This window comes from Geospiza fortis, unplaced genomic scaffold (assembly GCF_000277835.1).
Source record: "Geospiza fortis unplaced genomic scaffold, GeoFor_1.0 scaffold173, whole genome shotgun sequence".
NCBI classification, from domain to species: Eukaryota; Metazoa; Chordata; class Aves; order Passeriformes; family Thraupidae; genus Geospiza; species Geospiza fortis.
In genome coordinates, this window is record NW_005054334.1 from 4,235,541 (window position 1) to 4,252,297 (window position 16,757).

Below are 16,757 nucleotides of genomic sequence, written 5' to 3' on the forward strand. Positions count from 1 at the left end.
CTGCTGAAATAATGAAGCATGCCTGTTAAGTGGGATATGTTAAGTGAAAGTGAAGTAAAATTGTAAGGATTTCTATGCTCCAGTTGTGGTGCATTTAATTTTGCTTCATTTTTGGTCTCTGACATCCAGCATCCTGATATGATTTAAAAGCTTTCATCCCTTTTTCAAGCTGTGTTCAAGACTGCCAGTGTTCATTGCTGCAGCAAGAAGGGCTTGCACCTTAAAGAACTCACTTGGGAGGTGGTAGTATGCCTTTTCTTGATTGCTTATGACCCTTAGTTCTAATCATTTTATGCTTTTTAATGCGTTACTGTGAGTTGAATTTGCTTCCCGTACACTCAGCTAAGTTCCAGAGAAAGTCCAAACAAGTGAAGGTCAAGGACAGAGCTTGATGAAGAGAAATAAAGTGGAGGAAAATGAAAACCACTTGCCAGTGGCAGCAGCAAGGTCTTTGTGAAATATCACTCTTGAAGGCATTTCACTTTGCTGTAAGAGATATTGTCCCTGTATGGATTAAGGGGACAATATGGAAAGGGGACATGGAAATTGCACCTGGACTTGAGCTTGTTAGAAGGTGTTTTGCAACACATTTGAGACACCAGTGTGTGATGCCTAATTCTGCTGATATCCAGGCTGTATTACTTACCACAATACCGAGAAACCTTTCAGCAATGTAGAGAAGTTAGGTGCTTGTAGTTCACTTGAAATCCTTTTGCTTCAAATCTTGACCAATATTGGGTACCTTATTGTTGGATAAATGTCTGGTTTAATCAAGTTTTGAGTCTTTCTGTCTGTTTCCAAAAGACTTGAAATATATTTGTAGTCTGATATTTTGGATCACTAGAGGCTTATCTGTAAGAAAGAGTTATTAATAGCTCAGGTTTTCCTTCTGTGACAGTGGTCTGTGTATGCAAATCATTCTCTGCTTATGGTGAAGGCCTTTAGCTCTGGCTAGTTGTGGCTGATGGCTTGAGGGAAGATTTAGCAGTTGTTCAGGTGAAGTGGTAGCTGTACAGATAGAAAAGTGCTTCTGGTCCTGCAAGTGTGGTTTCAGAATCCCAGTGTTCTGAGAGAGGATGCACAAGTTGGCTCACAATTTGGAAGCAGGTTTGTAAGTTGCCCTATGCTTATCACAACACAGAACAGGGTGCACCTGTAGAAGTTTACTGCCACTCCTGTGCCATGGTGTAGCTAACTCAAGTTGACTGTACTGAAATGAGGTAAAGTGTGAGGTCAGGAGGAGGGAGGAGGACTCTCAGTACTGGTAGTGCACACGTGTGGGGAACTTCCAAACTCTGACACCATTGTCCCGTGGTGCTGCGAAAAGAACTGGGAGTTGCATGCACTAAAAGTGCTATTCTAGGAATTTTCATTTCTTACATTTCACTTACCTTTTTTTGTGCAGTTTTAGTTTGAGGGTGACCTTAGAGGATTATGGGGTTCGTGTAGACTAATACTGTGTGACGCTTTATCTCTGCCTATCAAAGTGTGTTGGCAGCAGATAGTGTGCAATATGTTGCACGTCATCTCATATCACAGCTCAGGTTGTGACAGCGAGAGCTTTGCAGGGAACTTCTGTCCTCTACCTGTGCCTTAAGCCCATCATGTTGTCAGAACAACTCTCTAAAATAGAATTTTCTGGAAAGATTAGTATTAGAATTTTACAGGATAGAAGCAATTTCCAAAACAGGTAAATTGTTTTGAGGGAGAACACACTTCTTGAATGTCTGGTTTTGCCTTTTTTTTCCCCCTAAAATGGATGTTTTGGTAACATGGACTTCACAACTGTTTCCTGTTATGTCTCTAGTTAACTAGTGGAAAAAAATTCTTCTCTCTAAAATAATTTCTTTTGACTTAGCCAGAAGAGGTTGTTTTAAGAACATAGATAAGGTGTAATGCATCATAGATACTGGGTTTATTTGGGTTTGCGGTTTTTTTTAGAATGAAGATAACATTTTGGATTACAATTTACAGTTTCTCATAATTTGTAAACTGTTAATATGCCTTACTTTAAATACTTGGAATTAAAATCTGTAATATGCTTTTTAAATACTTTTCAGTTACGTTGCTTGTAAGATATTGTGGGAGATCTTAAAGTGCAATTAGGTCATATTTTTAGATCAACACATGCTTTCTTGAAAAAAAAAAACAGATTAAAAAGCTGGCTGCTGATTGCTATTTAGCAGACTTCCTCTTCAGGGTTGTGGTGTGTCCGTGTTCCCATTACAGTGTGCTCATAACAAAACCCGGAACCACACCCCATTGTATTACTCTAAATTCACTCTGCTTAGAGTTGATGGGTTTTCTCCCCCTGTTGATCTCCTCAGTGTGAGCAGCTGTTTACTGGAAAGCACATGATGGACCCTGAGTTTTCAACAGGCCAGGAAGAACTGTCTTTTGGCTAATGAGATGCTAATGGGCAGCATTATCTCTGGAATAAATCGAGGAGGTGATTGAAAGCTTTGTCGATGTTGAATTTCTCAGAACATTTGACACTGCAAGTTAAACTTGTATTCAACAAGCATCTTGCATCCAGCTGAAGAGGAAAATCATTGATCATAAAACAAATGTTCGTGAAATGCATCGAAGGGGAGAATTGGGAAGACAGCACTTGTTAAACCCAGAATGACAATAAGATACTTACCCTTCTAGTTCAGTGAACTTTCACCGTGGTTGTACGTTGTTAGTGTGTCTGTAGCATCTATTCTTGCTCTGTCATTTGGAAAGTGTAACTTTGTACCTCTGACGTGTTTGTGAGGTTTCGCTCAGCGCTTTGTCAGGAGCTCTGTGGTCTCCTACGTGTAGTGTAGCCCGAGTGTTCACATAGATCCCTTTCACCTTAGTAGAGCTTACATGAATTGAAGCCTAAATAAAGTTTTGGTAAATGAAGTAAACCAAGTGTTGGTGGCTGCTGTATTGTGGTTGTTGAAGATGCACCCAGTGGAATATTAAATCTCTACTAAAAGAGCAGAAGGGGAGGTTGTCATGCAAAACTAAAGGGCTTCTCTGCAACCTTAGTCCACATAGATCAAAAAACAAGGCAGCAGCAATAGCAATCTCCTTGTCCTAAATTTATCACAAAGGCAGACCATAACTAGGTGATTACTTTAAGGCTATGGATCTTTTGTCTTGGAATCCTTTTAGGGCTGCATGTCACTATAAGCCATAGTTTCAGCTGTGATTGTGAATGTGGGTTTTTTTTCTTTCTTTTCTATTCCCTTCTCATCTGCTCACAAAAGTAAGGAAAGTGCTTTTAAGTGGAAAGCTGCCTGTGTGCCAAGCAGTTAATGGAAGTAATTTTGTATTTTGATCCTACCATTTTTCAGCAGCTCTTTTGAGACATCTGCTTTTAAACTTCTTTTTAAACATTTGCCTGCTGCAAGAAAGTTTTTTGGAAATAGTGTGTAGTTGTAACTTGCACTGCAGCGCAAAAGGCATACATAGCTTGACAAGATAAAAGTAGTAAACATAATTTGAAGTCATAGCAACTTAGAATGATGAGGGTGTCACAGGGGAGCTTTTTCATCTTGCTCACAATCTATGGCTCAAAGAAAATGAAAAAGTCTGTCTCAGTGCTATGACAGACAATGCAAAGTACACTAAGCTCCCCAGTGCTTCACTGAAAAGAGTGTAGTAATTGCATTTGGTGGTAACCTCAGGGTGTTGTTACTAAGGACTCATCTTGCCCTTCTCAATTTTATCCATCCATGAAGAAAGGGAGCCCAGCTTCAGGAAACCACAAAGTAATTTATTGTTCTCTATAGGGCCTTGGTCATTCAGGGGGTTCTTGGAAGTCCTCAATCAGGAACCTGTTAATACATAGCATCTCAAAATACTTTTGTAGGAATCAGTTGTGTAAATGTCTCTTTGTACTCTGGCTTTGGAGTAATTAGTGAAAATGAAAAGAAGGATGTTTCTTTTACCTTTACTATATAGATGCAATTCAAGGAAAAGTCTGTACAACATGACAGCAAAGTCAACTCTTTTTTTTAAACTGTGGTCAAAAAAGTCCTTTGATTTAGGTATAAATACAAGAAATTGTTCAGTACTATTATAAACCCTTGTTTTGGTTTTAATACTGTTCCAATTTTTATAAAATTTTCTTCTTAAAGATTTTGGATTATAGTTGTTAGTTCCCGTTTGTAGAGTCTCTGATCCTACTCCTCATCTGTCAAATCATCTTTTTACATTAATGATCTTTGTCTTAATCTTTCCCAAAAAATTACTCCAAGTAAGCTGGAAATTTGGCCTTAAATTTCTTTATAAGGAGGTGAAGAGAACTGGTTAACAAAAATATGATTTACCATAGAAACAGCTCAGCCAATAGTATGTATGCAGTAAATTAACTATTCCATGGTACTTTCATATTTAATACAGAACATAGCAACAAGATGATGGCTTGACAACAATAGCAGCTGCATGTATTTTTTTCCTTTTTTTTGAAAGAATGTTCTTGTGGGAAAAAATAGATTCCCTGGAAAGTAATTTATATTACAAGTTTCATCACAAAAATTCTGTGGGTGGATACAATAGCCTAGAAATTAAATTAGAGATTTGTATAATAAATGATAGGTTTGATTTGATGTGACACTTCTAGTCTCTTGCAAGTGACATAGCTACAGGCAATAGAATAATCTCTTCCCCTTGTGAAGATAAATGTTGTATCAGACCAAACTATCTTATATTAAATTACAACTTCCCTTTTTATTTTTTTACCATATGAAAAGATTCATGAGACTCTTTGTTAAATAATAGCATGACCCAATTATAAGAGTACTTTGGCCAAAATGTCTTGAAGATATTTTCTGTTATCAGCTGTGTGATTAATTTATGTGGGAAACTGCCGTAACAGACCTGATCTGAAAAAAGGAATTTTCCTTTATGCATCATGTGGCATGATTGTGGCCATACTGAGCTAGAAGGTGCTTTTCTTACCACAATTGGATGGAAACCCTCAGATAGAAATGAAGTATGATAAGAGGAATCTGATAACTTGACTGTCTCTCTTGCAGGGAAGAGGTTTATGGTATGTGTGGCTCTTACACAACTTGATCAGACTCAGACCATTGTTTTTCATGTTTTGGCAGAGAGAAGGAGCAAGAAAGGGAAGAACAGTTAATGGAAGACAAGAAAAGGAAGAAGGAAGATAAGAAAAAGAAGGACTCTGCTCAGAAGGTGGGTTTTGATATTTGAATTCTTTTATCCAGCTGAAACATAAATAGTATTGGTGGTAATAAGATGTTAAATTTTTTGTATTTGAACTTAAAAATTGAATAGAGATTAGTAAGGAACATAAATGTAATTTTAAAGCCACCACTCGTAGAGTGGTGCTTCTTTTAAAGAATCTTTTTTGCATCATTTTCCTGGAACTGAAGTGTTTAACTTGGATATATCTTCTCCTCAGATTGCTGTGTAAAATGAAAGAATGTTTTTGATACAAAGTGTTTAAGTTACTTAATATGACTTCTTTGGATCTCTCTCTACACAACTGCTACCTGTTTGAGGTGTTTGTGGATTGAAATACTGATAGGCTTTTGCAATTCTTGCAGTAAAACTGAGTAAATATTTATTAGAGCAGGAAGATAATTTTTTAAAAAATCATTAAGGAAGTTTATATGAAATATTTACTAATGAAGGTTGCGTTTATGTTTTTTGCTAAGTATTACTTGCATTTTACATTTTCTATAGCTAATAGCACTTTTGCTGAAGTCTGCCAGTTCAAGTCTGAGTTGTGGAGAATTTGTAAGTCACCAGAAATTGGTTCTGCTAAGAAAGCATGTTTGAAACTTGGTGTACTAGAAGGTCTCTTTTTTGCAAAAAACATCTGGCAGGTTGTTCTGGCAGGAATTAACTTGACACAGGAGCTTGAGTCTCTTAGGGTGTTATCCATGCTTTTTACCAGTAAAATCCTTTCTGGGCTTCCCAGTATGGGATAGGTGCAACCACCCTGGAGCAAGTCCAGCAAAATGCCTTTAAGATGATTAAAGGACTGGAGGATCTGACAAATGAGGAGAGGCTGGGAGTGTTATGACTGTTCCTCCTGGAGGGAGAGGAGGCTTGGGGATCTCATCAATGTATGTTAATACCTCGTGGAAGGGAGTAAAAAGATGGAGGCAGACTCTTCTCCACGGTGCCCAGTGGCAAAGCATAAGGTGTTACATACATATTGAAAGTCTGCCTAATCATAAAAAGACTCCTTTTTTGTGTGTGTATGTGGCTGGGCAACCATTGAAACAGGTTTCCCAGAGGGGTTGTGGTGCCTCTGTCTTTAGATGCTCAAAACTGAGTTTCATGTGGTCCTGTGCAATCCAGTTTTGATGATTTTGTTTCAAATTGAGAAGCCTCTTGGGGCCAGGTGGAGGACAGGTGTGGATTAGAGGACAGGTGGGAACTGTGGATTGGATTTCCAGAGGCTATTCCTTCCATCGTCAATGATTATGTGAAACTGAGAGCGAAAGGCTTTACTTTCTTTTAGTACTCTGTTTTTCAGTTGCTTCAGTAACAGATCAGGTGATGAAAGATCAGTGTTCACTCTTACATTCTGTGGGTTTCTGATGAGAGCAGACAGCACCAACCTCAGTTTAAATCTTGTCTTATCTAGGGCTTTTTCACCAATTTGAGTCTATCAGTTTAAACTGGGTGTGGATAAATGTGTGTCAGTTGTCTTCATCCAGTTGATTCATCCCCAAATAACAGTGCAAAAGAGCAGTTGCTATGGATAAAGTCTCTCCAGTGTCTTTTTGCCTCGGTGACAGTGCTGTTTAATGTTCAAGTAAAAAAAGGTATGTAGAAACCAGAAAGAGCAGACCCTTATGAATAAAGAGTAAAGACTTGAAGATTATGTGCTGAAATTCAGTGATAAAAGGGAAACTTGAAAAGGCTGTACTGATCATCTTGATAACAGTGCTGTGTTTACTGAGGAATTGGTGCTTTGAATAAAAAAGAGATTTGCCAGCTTTCCTGTGTGGTCTCTCACCTAGTAAGTTGTTCAGTACATATTCTGCCACACTCTCAGGAAGGGTAAAGATAAGTAATTTAATCTCCTAGAAGCCAAACTTGACAGTAATAGCTGGAGATAGGTAAGAATAGCAAAGTGGGCAGCCAAATGGACAAAATATAAATGTGTGTGTTCATTCTTACTGGCTGTGGAGGTGTTCACCAAATAAGCAGCTATGATTTCAGGGTACCATTTTCAAACAAAGTTTAACGTGAAGCAATTGTTCTGTCTGGATCGTCTGAAACTTAAAAAACAAAATTTAAAAAAAATCACTTTAAAGGAAGTTACACAACAAGTTCACAGCTTAAATATACCTGTTGGTGTCCAGGGAGCTGTTTGGTAGCTCCTCAGTAGGCTGAGATTTATTCCAGCTTTCCATTCACTGTGGCTTCTCCCACCTTGCTGATGCTCATAGGTTGCCCACAGAGAGATGACAGCTGTAAATATGAGACATTGTCATATTTTTTTCAGCTTTTGAATTTTAGATGAAAGCAATCACAAAACGAGTTCATTTTGACTAGGAGAGAGAGACATTATAGGCAGGAGTTTTATTTGTTTTTTTTGTCTAAAGTAATTTGTGTTTATCGTGTAGAATTTTTCATGGATTCAGAAAAATGTTTCTTATCCAAGTAGACAAGTTACTAATTTACTAAATGTGTCTACTGTTGACTATAATAAACTTACCAGCATTATCAGATTGTGTTAATTAATATTTTTCCCCCTTTCCTTTAGTAGCCAAGCATCAGGGTCAATTAAATGTGTAACAGAATCTTTAACTGCCACAGAAGATGATGTAATTTGTTGCATACAGGATTTTTCATAAGTGAAGTGGATAATTGGTGTGTGGCTTGGTACAGACATGGTTTTGGTACAGATACATATTTGTCCTTGAGGCTTTGGGATAGTGTATGTCTGTGAGGTTACAATGCTTAAGATTTTCTATTTTAGTGAATGTTCCACTTTCATTATTGCAGTTTTCATCTTTCCAAAGTAAACAATAGCATAGCAATTTAGTGCAGTTTGTCTTTTTATTCTTTACCTTACAAAGGAGTTCTGGCTTGGTTAGTTTCAACAATAAATTGCTTTTTACTTGTGCTTTCATTATTCTATACTGTTGCTGTGTGCTTTCCAGAAATATAGACTAGTTCAGCAATTTCTTTTAAGAATAGGTGTCATAGAACCTGACACATGATGATCTTTAGGGTTTTTCATTATTGTGTAGTGGAACTCATGATGGACATGTTCAAAAAATGCTACAATACACACAATTCCAGAGAATATACCAGTGATGTGTTTGTCACTGCTGTAGCTTGAAATTTGCTATGCTGAAACAATGTAGGGTACAGATACAAATACAAACCCATATTGAGTTTGTTGGCCAACATGAATGCTCATTTCAGTCATTGACTTCTTGTTGCTTTCATTAGCTTTACTTTATAGGTGTTGCTGGTACTCTTTGTAAGTGTGGAAATGAATCCAGTAAGGTTTAGAGTTACTTCTCCTTGGAAGAGATGTTCTAGGAAAGGTGAAATGGGAAGATGGCAGAGAGACAGACTGCTGTGGTTACTTCAGGCCCCAAAAGTCTACTGTAAGGATACTCTCAACAGAAGGAAGGCTTTGTTACACTTTAACTGAAATACTTCATCTCCAAAATCTGAGAGAACTGTAATGCTATAGCATGTGTTTATTTGTGCTTTGGAAGCCGTGTTTGGGATGAGGAGGAGGATTAAGTACTTAAAATCATGAGTGAAGTATGATTGTTTCTGCCAGGGACTTTTGCATCAGGCAGAGTTATTATAGCAGCTGTAGCACTTTTGAAAACCTTCAATATATATGTATATATATAACTAGGAATACTGTTTAGACTTTTGTAGTTAATCGGTTGTTTTCATTCAACAACAAATTCTGTTCTTTTGCTGATATATTAAGATTGTGATTTAGCACAACATGTTCAATGTTTGTTTTGCACTGCTTAAAACTCTATTTACATTCTTGCTCTTAATTTGCAGGTCACAGATCAAAAAACCAAAGGTAAGAATCTTTGATCATAAGGGTACTTTTATTGACTTGAGTCAAGATTCAGATCTTTACCAAAACTGTTAGAAAAGGAAGGGGACATATGAGCAAAGATGAAACACTGAATATGAATATTCAGAAGAAATAAGTTGAGGTGATTAAAATGGAGAAACTACAACTACTCTGCAGATGTGTTGTCAGCATCGAAATAGTTGAAGAAAAAGTGAGGATTGTGGACGAGATAGGTTAGCTGAAATACTCAGTTCTCTGTTTTACAACGGTTTTAGACAAATAACCAAGACTGAAAAGAAACCACCTTTATAAAGGGAATGAAAGATGGCAAAAGTACTGCTTATAGAGAGGTACCAAAATGAATGGAAATTTCTTGGGTTTGGAAACTTAAATTCAGGCACATAGAAGTCCAATAGAGAAGACAGGACTGATGAGTGAGGATCTTGAAATTTGAACTAAATAATTTAGCTGTTGTAAAAATATATTTAATCTTGCTTTGTGTATCAGTTTTTGATAAATTTTGTGGGGAAATTGCCATTAGTGAAAGAAAAGCACTAAAATAGTAACTTGATTTTATGGCTAACAAGAACTTTTTGGGGTTTGGGCAATGACGCCTGTCTAGAGAAATCGGAAAACCCATAAAAAATAAAATGTGGTGAATAGTGCATTCATGTTGCCAGAGCGAGACCCACTTCTGTTGATCTCATGTTTGTAAAAGTTTTACTAATTGTGCTTAGTTTGTCTAGAGTCTCTTGAGCAAATTTTGTGATGGTGTTAGCTCCTCAAGGATTTGCGGTTTTCTTCTCCAGTGCCTAATAGTCCTCGGGAGCAGCTTGTTTTTGCTTAGAGGGGCACCTGGTGACCAGCAAGGCAACCTTAAGTGAGCCAAATACAGTTGCTCTGTGTAGGACTGTCTTTTGGGTGAGAGTCAGCTATTACTGCCTTGCTGAAGAGCAGCACAAGCAGCAGCAACTCAGATTGTTACCTCTGAATCCAAAAGGAGGCAGATTATTTCCCATCTTTCTGTTTGTTTGGGCAGTGGTGTGTAGCCTAGTAAACAGGTGAAAACTTGGGTTCTGATTTCAGATTTCCCATAAAGATGATGATGCATAGCAGTCCAAAAGCCAGTTGAAGATCAGGAAGGTGGAGCCAGTTACATTTGACTGCTCATATTTTAAAATTAGTCACTATCTAGAGTATATTCTTTGCCAACTTTACATTTGCCAGAGCAAAATTGATGAACATAGAGTTTCATCCTAGACTACGGAGTTGCACATGGGAGCAAAAAGGTCTGCTGCTACTGCTAATTCCTGCTTCTTTAGGTTGTTTTTGGTTGTTGAGAAGGTGGAAGCTGTGCAGTATTTAAGAGATTAAGTAATGAAAGCAAAGAGTCACAGTGAGTCCTTGTAGCTAGCACAGGTTTAAGTGGAAAAACTTCTGATTTTCATCCTTCCTGTTTTTCAGTGCCCGAAGTGACGAAACCAAGTTTAAGCCAACCAGTGGCTGCCAGCCCAATTGGCAACTCTCCATCGCCACCAGTCAATGGTGGCAACAATGCCAAGAGGGTGGCAGTGCCGAACGGACAACCGCCAAGCGCCGCCCGCTACATGCCTCGGGAGGTGCCGCCGCGATTCCGTTGCCAGCAGGACCACAAAGTGTTACTGAAACGTGGGCAGCCCCCTCCGCCATCCTGCATGCTCCTTGGGGGTGGAGCAGGGCCTCCCTCCCCAGCAGCACCAGGAGCAAACCCAAACAACGCACAACCAGTGACAGGAGCACTGCTGCAGAGCGACAGTGGGACTGCAACAGGCAAGTGATGATAATAAATGATAGTAAAGGAAGGTGTTGGTGCATGGCAGAAAAGGGATGGCTGAAATTGTACATGAGCCTGTCATTATATAGCAAAACTCAGGTTGCTTTTGGGGAGCTTCTGCTGTTTCAGTGTACAGGCTTCTGTTGGCAGCAATGGAATTAATTTTTACTACTAGATGCAACGAGTGGTTTAATTTTTTCAAGTATGTTTTGAGTGCTTTTAATTGGTTGCTGAAATGTTCTGCAGCAAGGTAAACGGAAGGCATAAATAAACAGCATTTTATGGTTGTCACTGAGTAGTTCCTAATGGCTCTTCAGGTTTCTTTGACATGAATTTCCTGTCTTGTCACATTTTTGTATCATCTCGTAAAACAGGCATATAGATGCCAGGTCTGCAAAGGGCAGGTGCCTGTCACATCTTGTCTGGATGAAACACAAAGATGACCTATTGCTCCTCACTTCTGGTTTTTTGTAGTAATCTTATTTTTTATACTTAGATAAGCCTTTTTGTACAAGTGGTGACTGTTCTGTTTTTACTTTTCCATTCATTTTGTATTCCAAAAGATAAATTGATTTTTTTTTTGGTGAGCATGGGGAAGTTAAAGCTGCTCCTGAATTTTTTAGACCTTTGGTGAATTGCAGTAGCTGTAATATTTCTTCTTTAATTATAATAGTAGAACAAACAAAATTTCACTCAAAATATTTGCCTTTCAAAGAAAGAGTTAGGTGACCTGTGAAGTCAAGGACAGCTTCAATTCTAACAATAAGGATTTTTTAAAAAGAAATATTAAATACTTGCAAGTCAAGGAGAATAAAATAACAATACCAGTATGTCTGAGTTTTCTTTGAAAATCATGCCAGATCAATGGGATCATGATTTTTTTACCATTGCGGAAATCAAACTTTTTTTAGTTCTCCGTGGTTTGGAATTAAAAGCAGGTGACTTGTACAGAATGAAGTGAGCTAGGTGGGATGGCTGTCCTTATTAAATAGGATTCTAGGAAAAAGAATAATTCTGTTTGTGGCGTCACTACTTGAATTCATTTGTACTGAATCCCTGTTTGACAGAGTATTTATGTTGTCTTTGATAATTGCTGTTTAATAAAGGAGAAGGTGAATGTCAAACTACAATGGCAAAATTTTTACTTATCAGTTTAAAAACAGAGGTCTTGGAGATAACTTATTTTGATAAAACACCTGAAACAAAACATGCACTGAAGTCTATGGTTCCTGTATAAAGTCCTGGTACTGGTATGCTTTCACAGTTATTGTAGTAGACTGACTAAGAAAAATTTGTGTTAGTGAAGCATTCTAAAAGTTTTCAAAACTTCTCATGAGCAACATTTTTTTTTGCTGTTGGGTGTACTATATGAGGACCATTTTGAAGTATTTTGAGAGACTCCTTAAGTTGTATGTATTTATTTGACAATATTTGTTTTTCTGAGGTTGAAATTTGGTATTATACATTCTCATATTTTTATGCTTCATTTAATGGTGCATTAACAACTAAGAGGTTACATGGCTGTATTAGCCATTGGTTAGTTGTATTATCCTGATGTAAATCAGGAGTGCCAGGAAAGATGTGGGTCCTTGAGATCTGCCTCACCCCATCCATTTTTCTGCACCATAATGAGTTAACTGGGCTGGGGATCTGACTTGTATTAAAATTAAATCAAGTTTGTTTTTAAAGCTGATTTCAGTCTTTACCCATTCACCCAGCAGAATATCAGTGGGAGCATAGATGCTAGCCTATGAGAGTGTAGGTGTGCCAGAGGAGTGGGAATGAGCAGGTGAATAAGAGAGACACTGGGGCTGTGTCTCTCTTATTAGACATAGCTTTAGGTGCTTCATTAAAGTGCTTGTGGAAGTGCAGTGTTATCGGCCTGGTACATTGCTGATCCCACCTCACATCTGGCTGCTGACAAACTGAACTTCAGTTTTGGCCCAATTTGGTCAAGCATGTGTGCACTGATACTGTGGTTAAATTCATGCCACATGAAAGAAAAAAGCAGGTTCCCAATAGGGAAGATCATGCAGCTTACCTGCTTGCTCACATTCTTATTTTCACCAGATGGTCATAGGTGGTGTTGGTGAGGATTTAATATTAAAAGTCAACACATAATCCTTCTTCACATCGACCTTTTTCTACCAGGATTGAAATCCTTCTAGCAAAACTAGTGTCCTGAAAGATGACACCAGGTATACTATTGTCTCACACCGATGCAGGAGACTGAGATGATGGGTGTTTTATGTAATTCTTCCAATACCAGTGGTAATTCAGGACATACAAGACAGTTTTGGACAAAAAGGTTTAGATTTTATTGGTGAAAAGTCTTTCAATAGTTATGATTGTTGCCACTGTCAAAAACAACAAGGGAAGGCTGGTTTCATAAAACAATCCAATAAATTGTGTCTTAGCATGCTATATGTGAGCAATCACCCCAGTCTTAATACTTTTAGAATGTCTTCACAGGAATTAAATGGTTCTGTTAAAGTCACTGATTTGAAGATCTTGCTAAGTTCAGAGCTGCCTATGCATCATTCATTGTCTGAACCATTTCTAAGATCAAAACCTTGCAACCTTGCAGTCTTTTGAGCTTGTCTTTGTCTGTCCTCTTTAAGTTCTTCCTGTGATCTGTGTAATCAGAAAGTTTTTTAATTGGAAGGGAAAAAAAAAGGGTTACTCTGTGCTAAAAAGATAGATGGATAAAAATATCAGTGGAGTCATACTTCCTTGCTATTGTTCAGTTTGCATTTGAGGTTAAAGCAACAGAAGGAACAGAATGTACTTGGGAACTGCTTGATCTTTTGGGTCTTGGTGGGTGGGACTTAGTGGTTGAAGACAAACTACTGTTCATCAATATTCAAAGCTTACAAGGGAGTTTTAACCTTTGCTGTGAAGTCTGAATCCTCATTGGTGGCCCTCAGTGAAGGGGGATCCGGAAGGCATTCATTAGATGTTCATTGTTTAAGCTAACAAGGCTGGGGAAGCCTCAGACAGGCGCTGAAAGCTGATCTTATCTTATATTGAAAGTATTAGCAACCAGAAATTGTGATCTTTGCTTTGGAATATATAACATAGGAATTGAGTCTGGGAGGGGAGTCACCCAGTTTTTTAAGCTGTTTGCCTTATTTTCATGGAAGCTGTCGTATGAGCTGGTACTGGTAGTAACTGTATGTATTCACTTATGAATACTGCTGCAGCTGTTACTATGGAGTTTATGCTCTGCAAAATAAGTGGGATAACTGATGTCAAAAATCTGATGTTCTGTGCTTGTAAATAATCCAGATTACTAATGACACCTTTTTGGGCGTTTTGTTGGTTTATTTTCTTTTAGATTCAGCAATTGGAGGTGCTGCTGCTTCAAATTATGCAAATTCCACTTGGGGTCCTGGAGCCTCCTCCAACAGCGGCACCAACGCCAACCCAACTCACATCTGGGACAAGGTGATTGTAGACGGGTCTGACATGGAAGAGTGGCCTTGTATTGCCAGCAAAGATGCTGAGTCTTCTTCCGAAAACACCACCGATAACAACAGTGCCTCGAACCCTGGCTTGGAGAAGAACGCTCTGCCAGGAAGCACCACTAGTAACAAAGGAAAAGGAAGCCAGTGCCAGTCTGGAAGCACTGGAAACGAATGTAATCTTGGGGCCTGGAAATCTGATCCCAAGGCTAAATCTGTTCAATCTTCCAACCCTGCTGCCGAGAGTAACAATGGACTAGGTAATTGGAGGAACTTGAGTGGACAAGACAGAATCAGTCCCGGTTCTGGTTTCAGCAACTTTAACCCAAATAGCAACCCATCTGCTTGGCCAGCACTGGTTCAAGAGGGCAATTCTAGGAAAGGAACTCTGGAATCTGATAGTGGTAGCTCCAATGCACAGATTAGCACAGTAGGTCAGACCTCTAGGGAACAGCAGTCAAAGATGGAAAATGCGGGTGTTAACTTTGTCTCTGGCAGAGAACAGGCTCAAATTCATAACACTGATGGACCAAAAAATGGAAACACTAACTCCTTGAACTTAAGTTCACCAAACCCTATGGAGAATAAGGGAATGCCCTTTGAAATGGGCTTGGGGAACCCTTCCAGGAGCACTGACACCCCTTCTCAAAGCACTGGAGAAAGAAAGACTGGGAGTGTTGGATCTTGGGGTACAGCTAGGGGGTCTTCTGGAACTGAAACAGTCTCTGGGCAGAGCAATTCTGGAAACCATGGGAACAATGGAAAGGATAGAGAGGACTCCTGGAAAGGAGCTTCTGTTCAAAAACCTAATGGGTCAAGAAGTGATTCTTGGGATAACAATAACAGGTCTACGGGTGGTGGGTCTTGGAACTTTGGCCCTCAGCATGCAAACGAAAGCAAATGGGGTGAAGGGAACAAATTAACATCTGGGGTCTCTCAGGGAGAATGGAAACAGCTGTCTGGGTCTGATGAACTGAAGATTGGAGAGTGGAGTGGTCCAAACCAACCAAATTCTAGCACTGGAGCATGGGACAATCAAAAAGGCCACCCTCTTCCTGAAAACCAAGGCAATTCCCAGGCTCCCTGTTGGGGAAGATCTTCCAGCTCTGCAGGAAGTGAGGTTGGAGGTCAAAGCACTGGAAGCAACCACAAAGCAGGAAGTAGTGACAGTCACAATTCTGGACGCCGATCATACAGGCCCACGCATCCTGATTGCCAGGCAGTCCTGCAGACGTTGCTGAGCAGGACTGACTTGGACCCCCGAGTGCTTTCCAACACCGGCTGGGGCCAGACTCAAATTAAGCAAGATACCGTGTGGGATATTGAAGAGATGCCACGACCCGAGGGGAAGTCTGATAAAGGAACTGAGGGGTGGGAGAGCTCTGCCACACAGACAAAGAACTCAGGGGGCTGGGGCGATGTACCCAGCCAAAGCAATCAAAACAAGTCTGGATGGGGTGAGCTCTCAACCCCAACGGAGTGGAAGGACCCCAAAAATAGTGGAGGATGGAATGACTATAAGAACTCCAATTCTTCTAATTGGGGAGGAGGAAGGCAAGAAGAAAAATCATCTTCCTCTTGGAATGACAGCTCTAGTAAGGATCAGGGGTGGGGTGGACGGCAAAGTAATCATGGATGGTCTTCTGGAAAGAACGGTTGGGGAGAGGAAGTTGACCAAACAAAAAGCAGTAACTGGGAAAGTGCAGGAAACAAGCCAGTGTCTGGTTGGGGTGAAGGTGGGCAAAATGAGATTGGAACTTGGGGTAATGGTGCAAATACAAGCTCTGCTTCAAAGGGTGGATGGGACGATTGTAAAAGAACTTCAACATGGAACGAGACGGGTCGACAGCCCAACTCCTGGAACAAGCAGCAGCAACAGCACCAGCAGCAACAGCAGGAGTCTTCTGGTTCCTGGGGTCCACCGCCCCAAACTCCCAGTAATGGGCGGCCTCCAAACCCAAACTGGAACAATGGACCACAGCCAGCTGCCCCCAAAGAGGAGGAGCCTAGTGGCTGGGAAGAACCTTCTCCACAGTCAATCAGTCGAAAAATGGATATTGATGATGGCACTTCAGCGTGGGGAGATCCCAGCAGTTATAACTACAAGAATGTGAATCTGTGGGACAAGAACTCACAAGGAGGACAGGCCCCACGGGAGCAGAGCCTGCCTACTCCAATGACTAGCAAATCACAAGCATCAGGTACTAGTCTTGTTCCTTTCTTCAGCAAGCTCCTACATTTGATTGTAACCTTAATGCATAAGAGAGATGCTTGTAGCCACCAATTCTTGATAGTTGCATTCTATAAAGAAAACCAAATTCTGATTTTAATATTTGGTTCTGTATTTAAAGTGTCTTTAAAATTTGGATTCCATCAGTCCTCTGCTTGTTATGCTTCAGTAACTGTGATCTGAATACTGGTCACCTTGCCAGGAAAAGAAGTGTTTGTTAGCTTT

General features: G+C 39.6%; 1 protein-coding gene across 6 annotated transcripts in view; it reads left to right on the forward strand.

Annotated features, from left to right (window-relative positions):
* The window catches only part of TNRC6B (trinucleotide repeat containing adaptor 6B), a 106,869-nt gene that overhangs the window by 61,357 nt on the left and 28,755 nt on the right, over window positions 1-16,757 (forward strand). For 5 of the 6 annotated variants that reach the window (XM_031057706.1, XM_031057705.1, XM_031057704.1 and 2 more), the window contains 4 exons: window positions 5,088-5,175; window positions 9,007-9,028; window positions 10,490-10,834; window positions 14,176-16,503. In XM_031057706.1, coding sequence (XP_030913566.1) covers window positions 5,088-5,175; window positions 9,007-9,028; window positions 10,490-10,834; window positions 14,176-16,503 — 2,783 coding nt within the window. The remainder of the gene's footprint in view (window positions 1-5,087; window positions 5,176-9,006; window positions 9,029-10,489; window positions 10,835-14,175; window positions 16,504-16,757) is intronic. The other variant, XM_031057708.1, reaches the window with a different exon arrangement.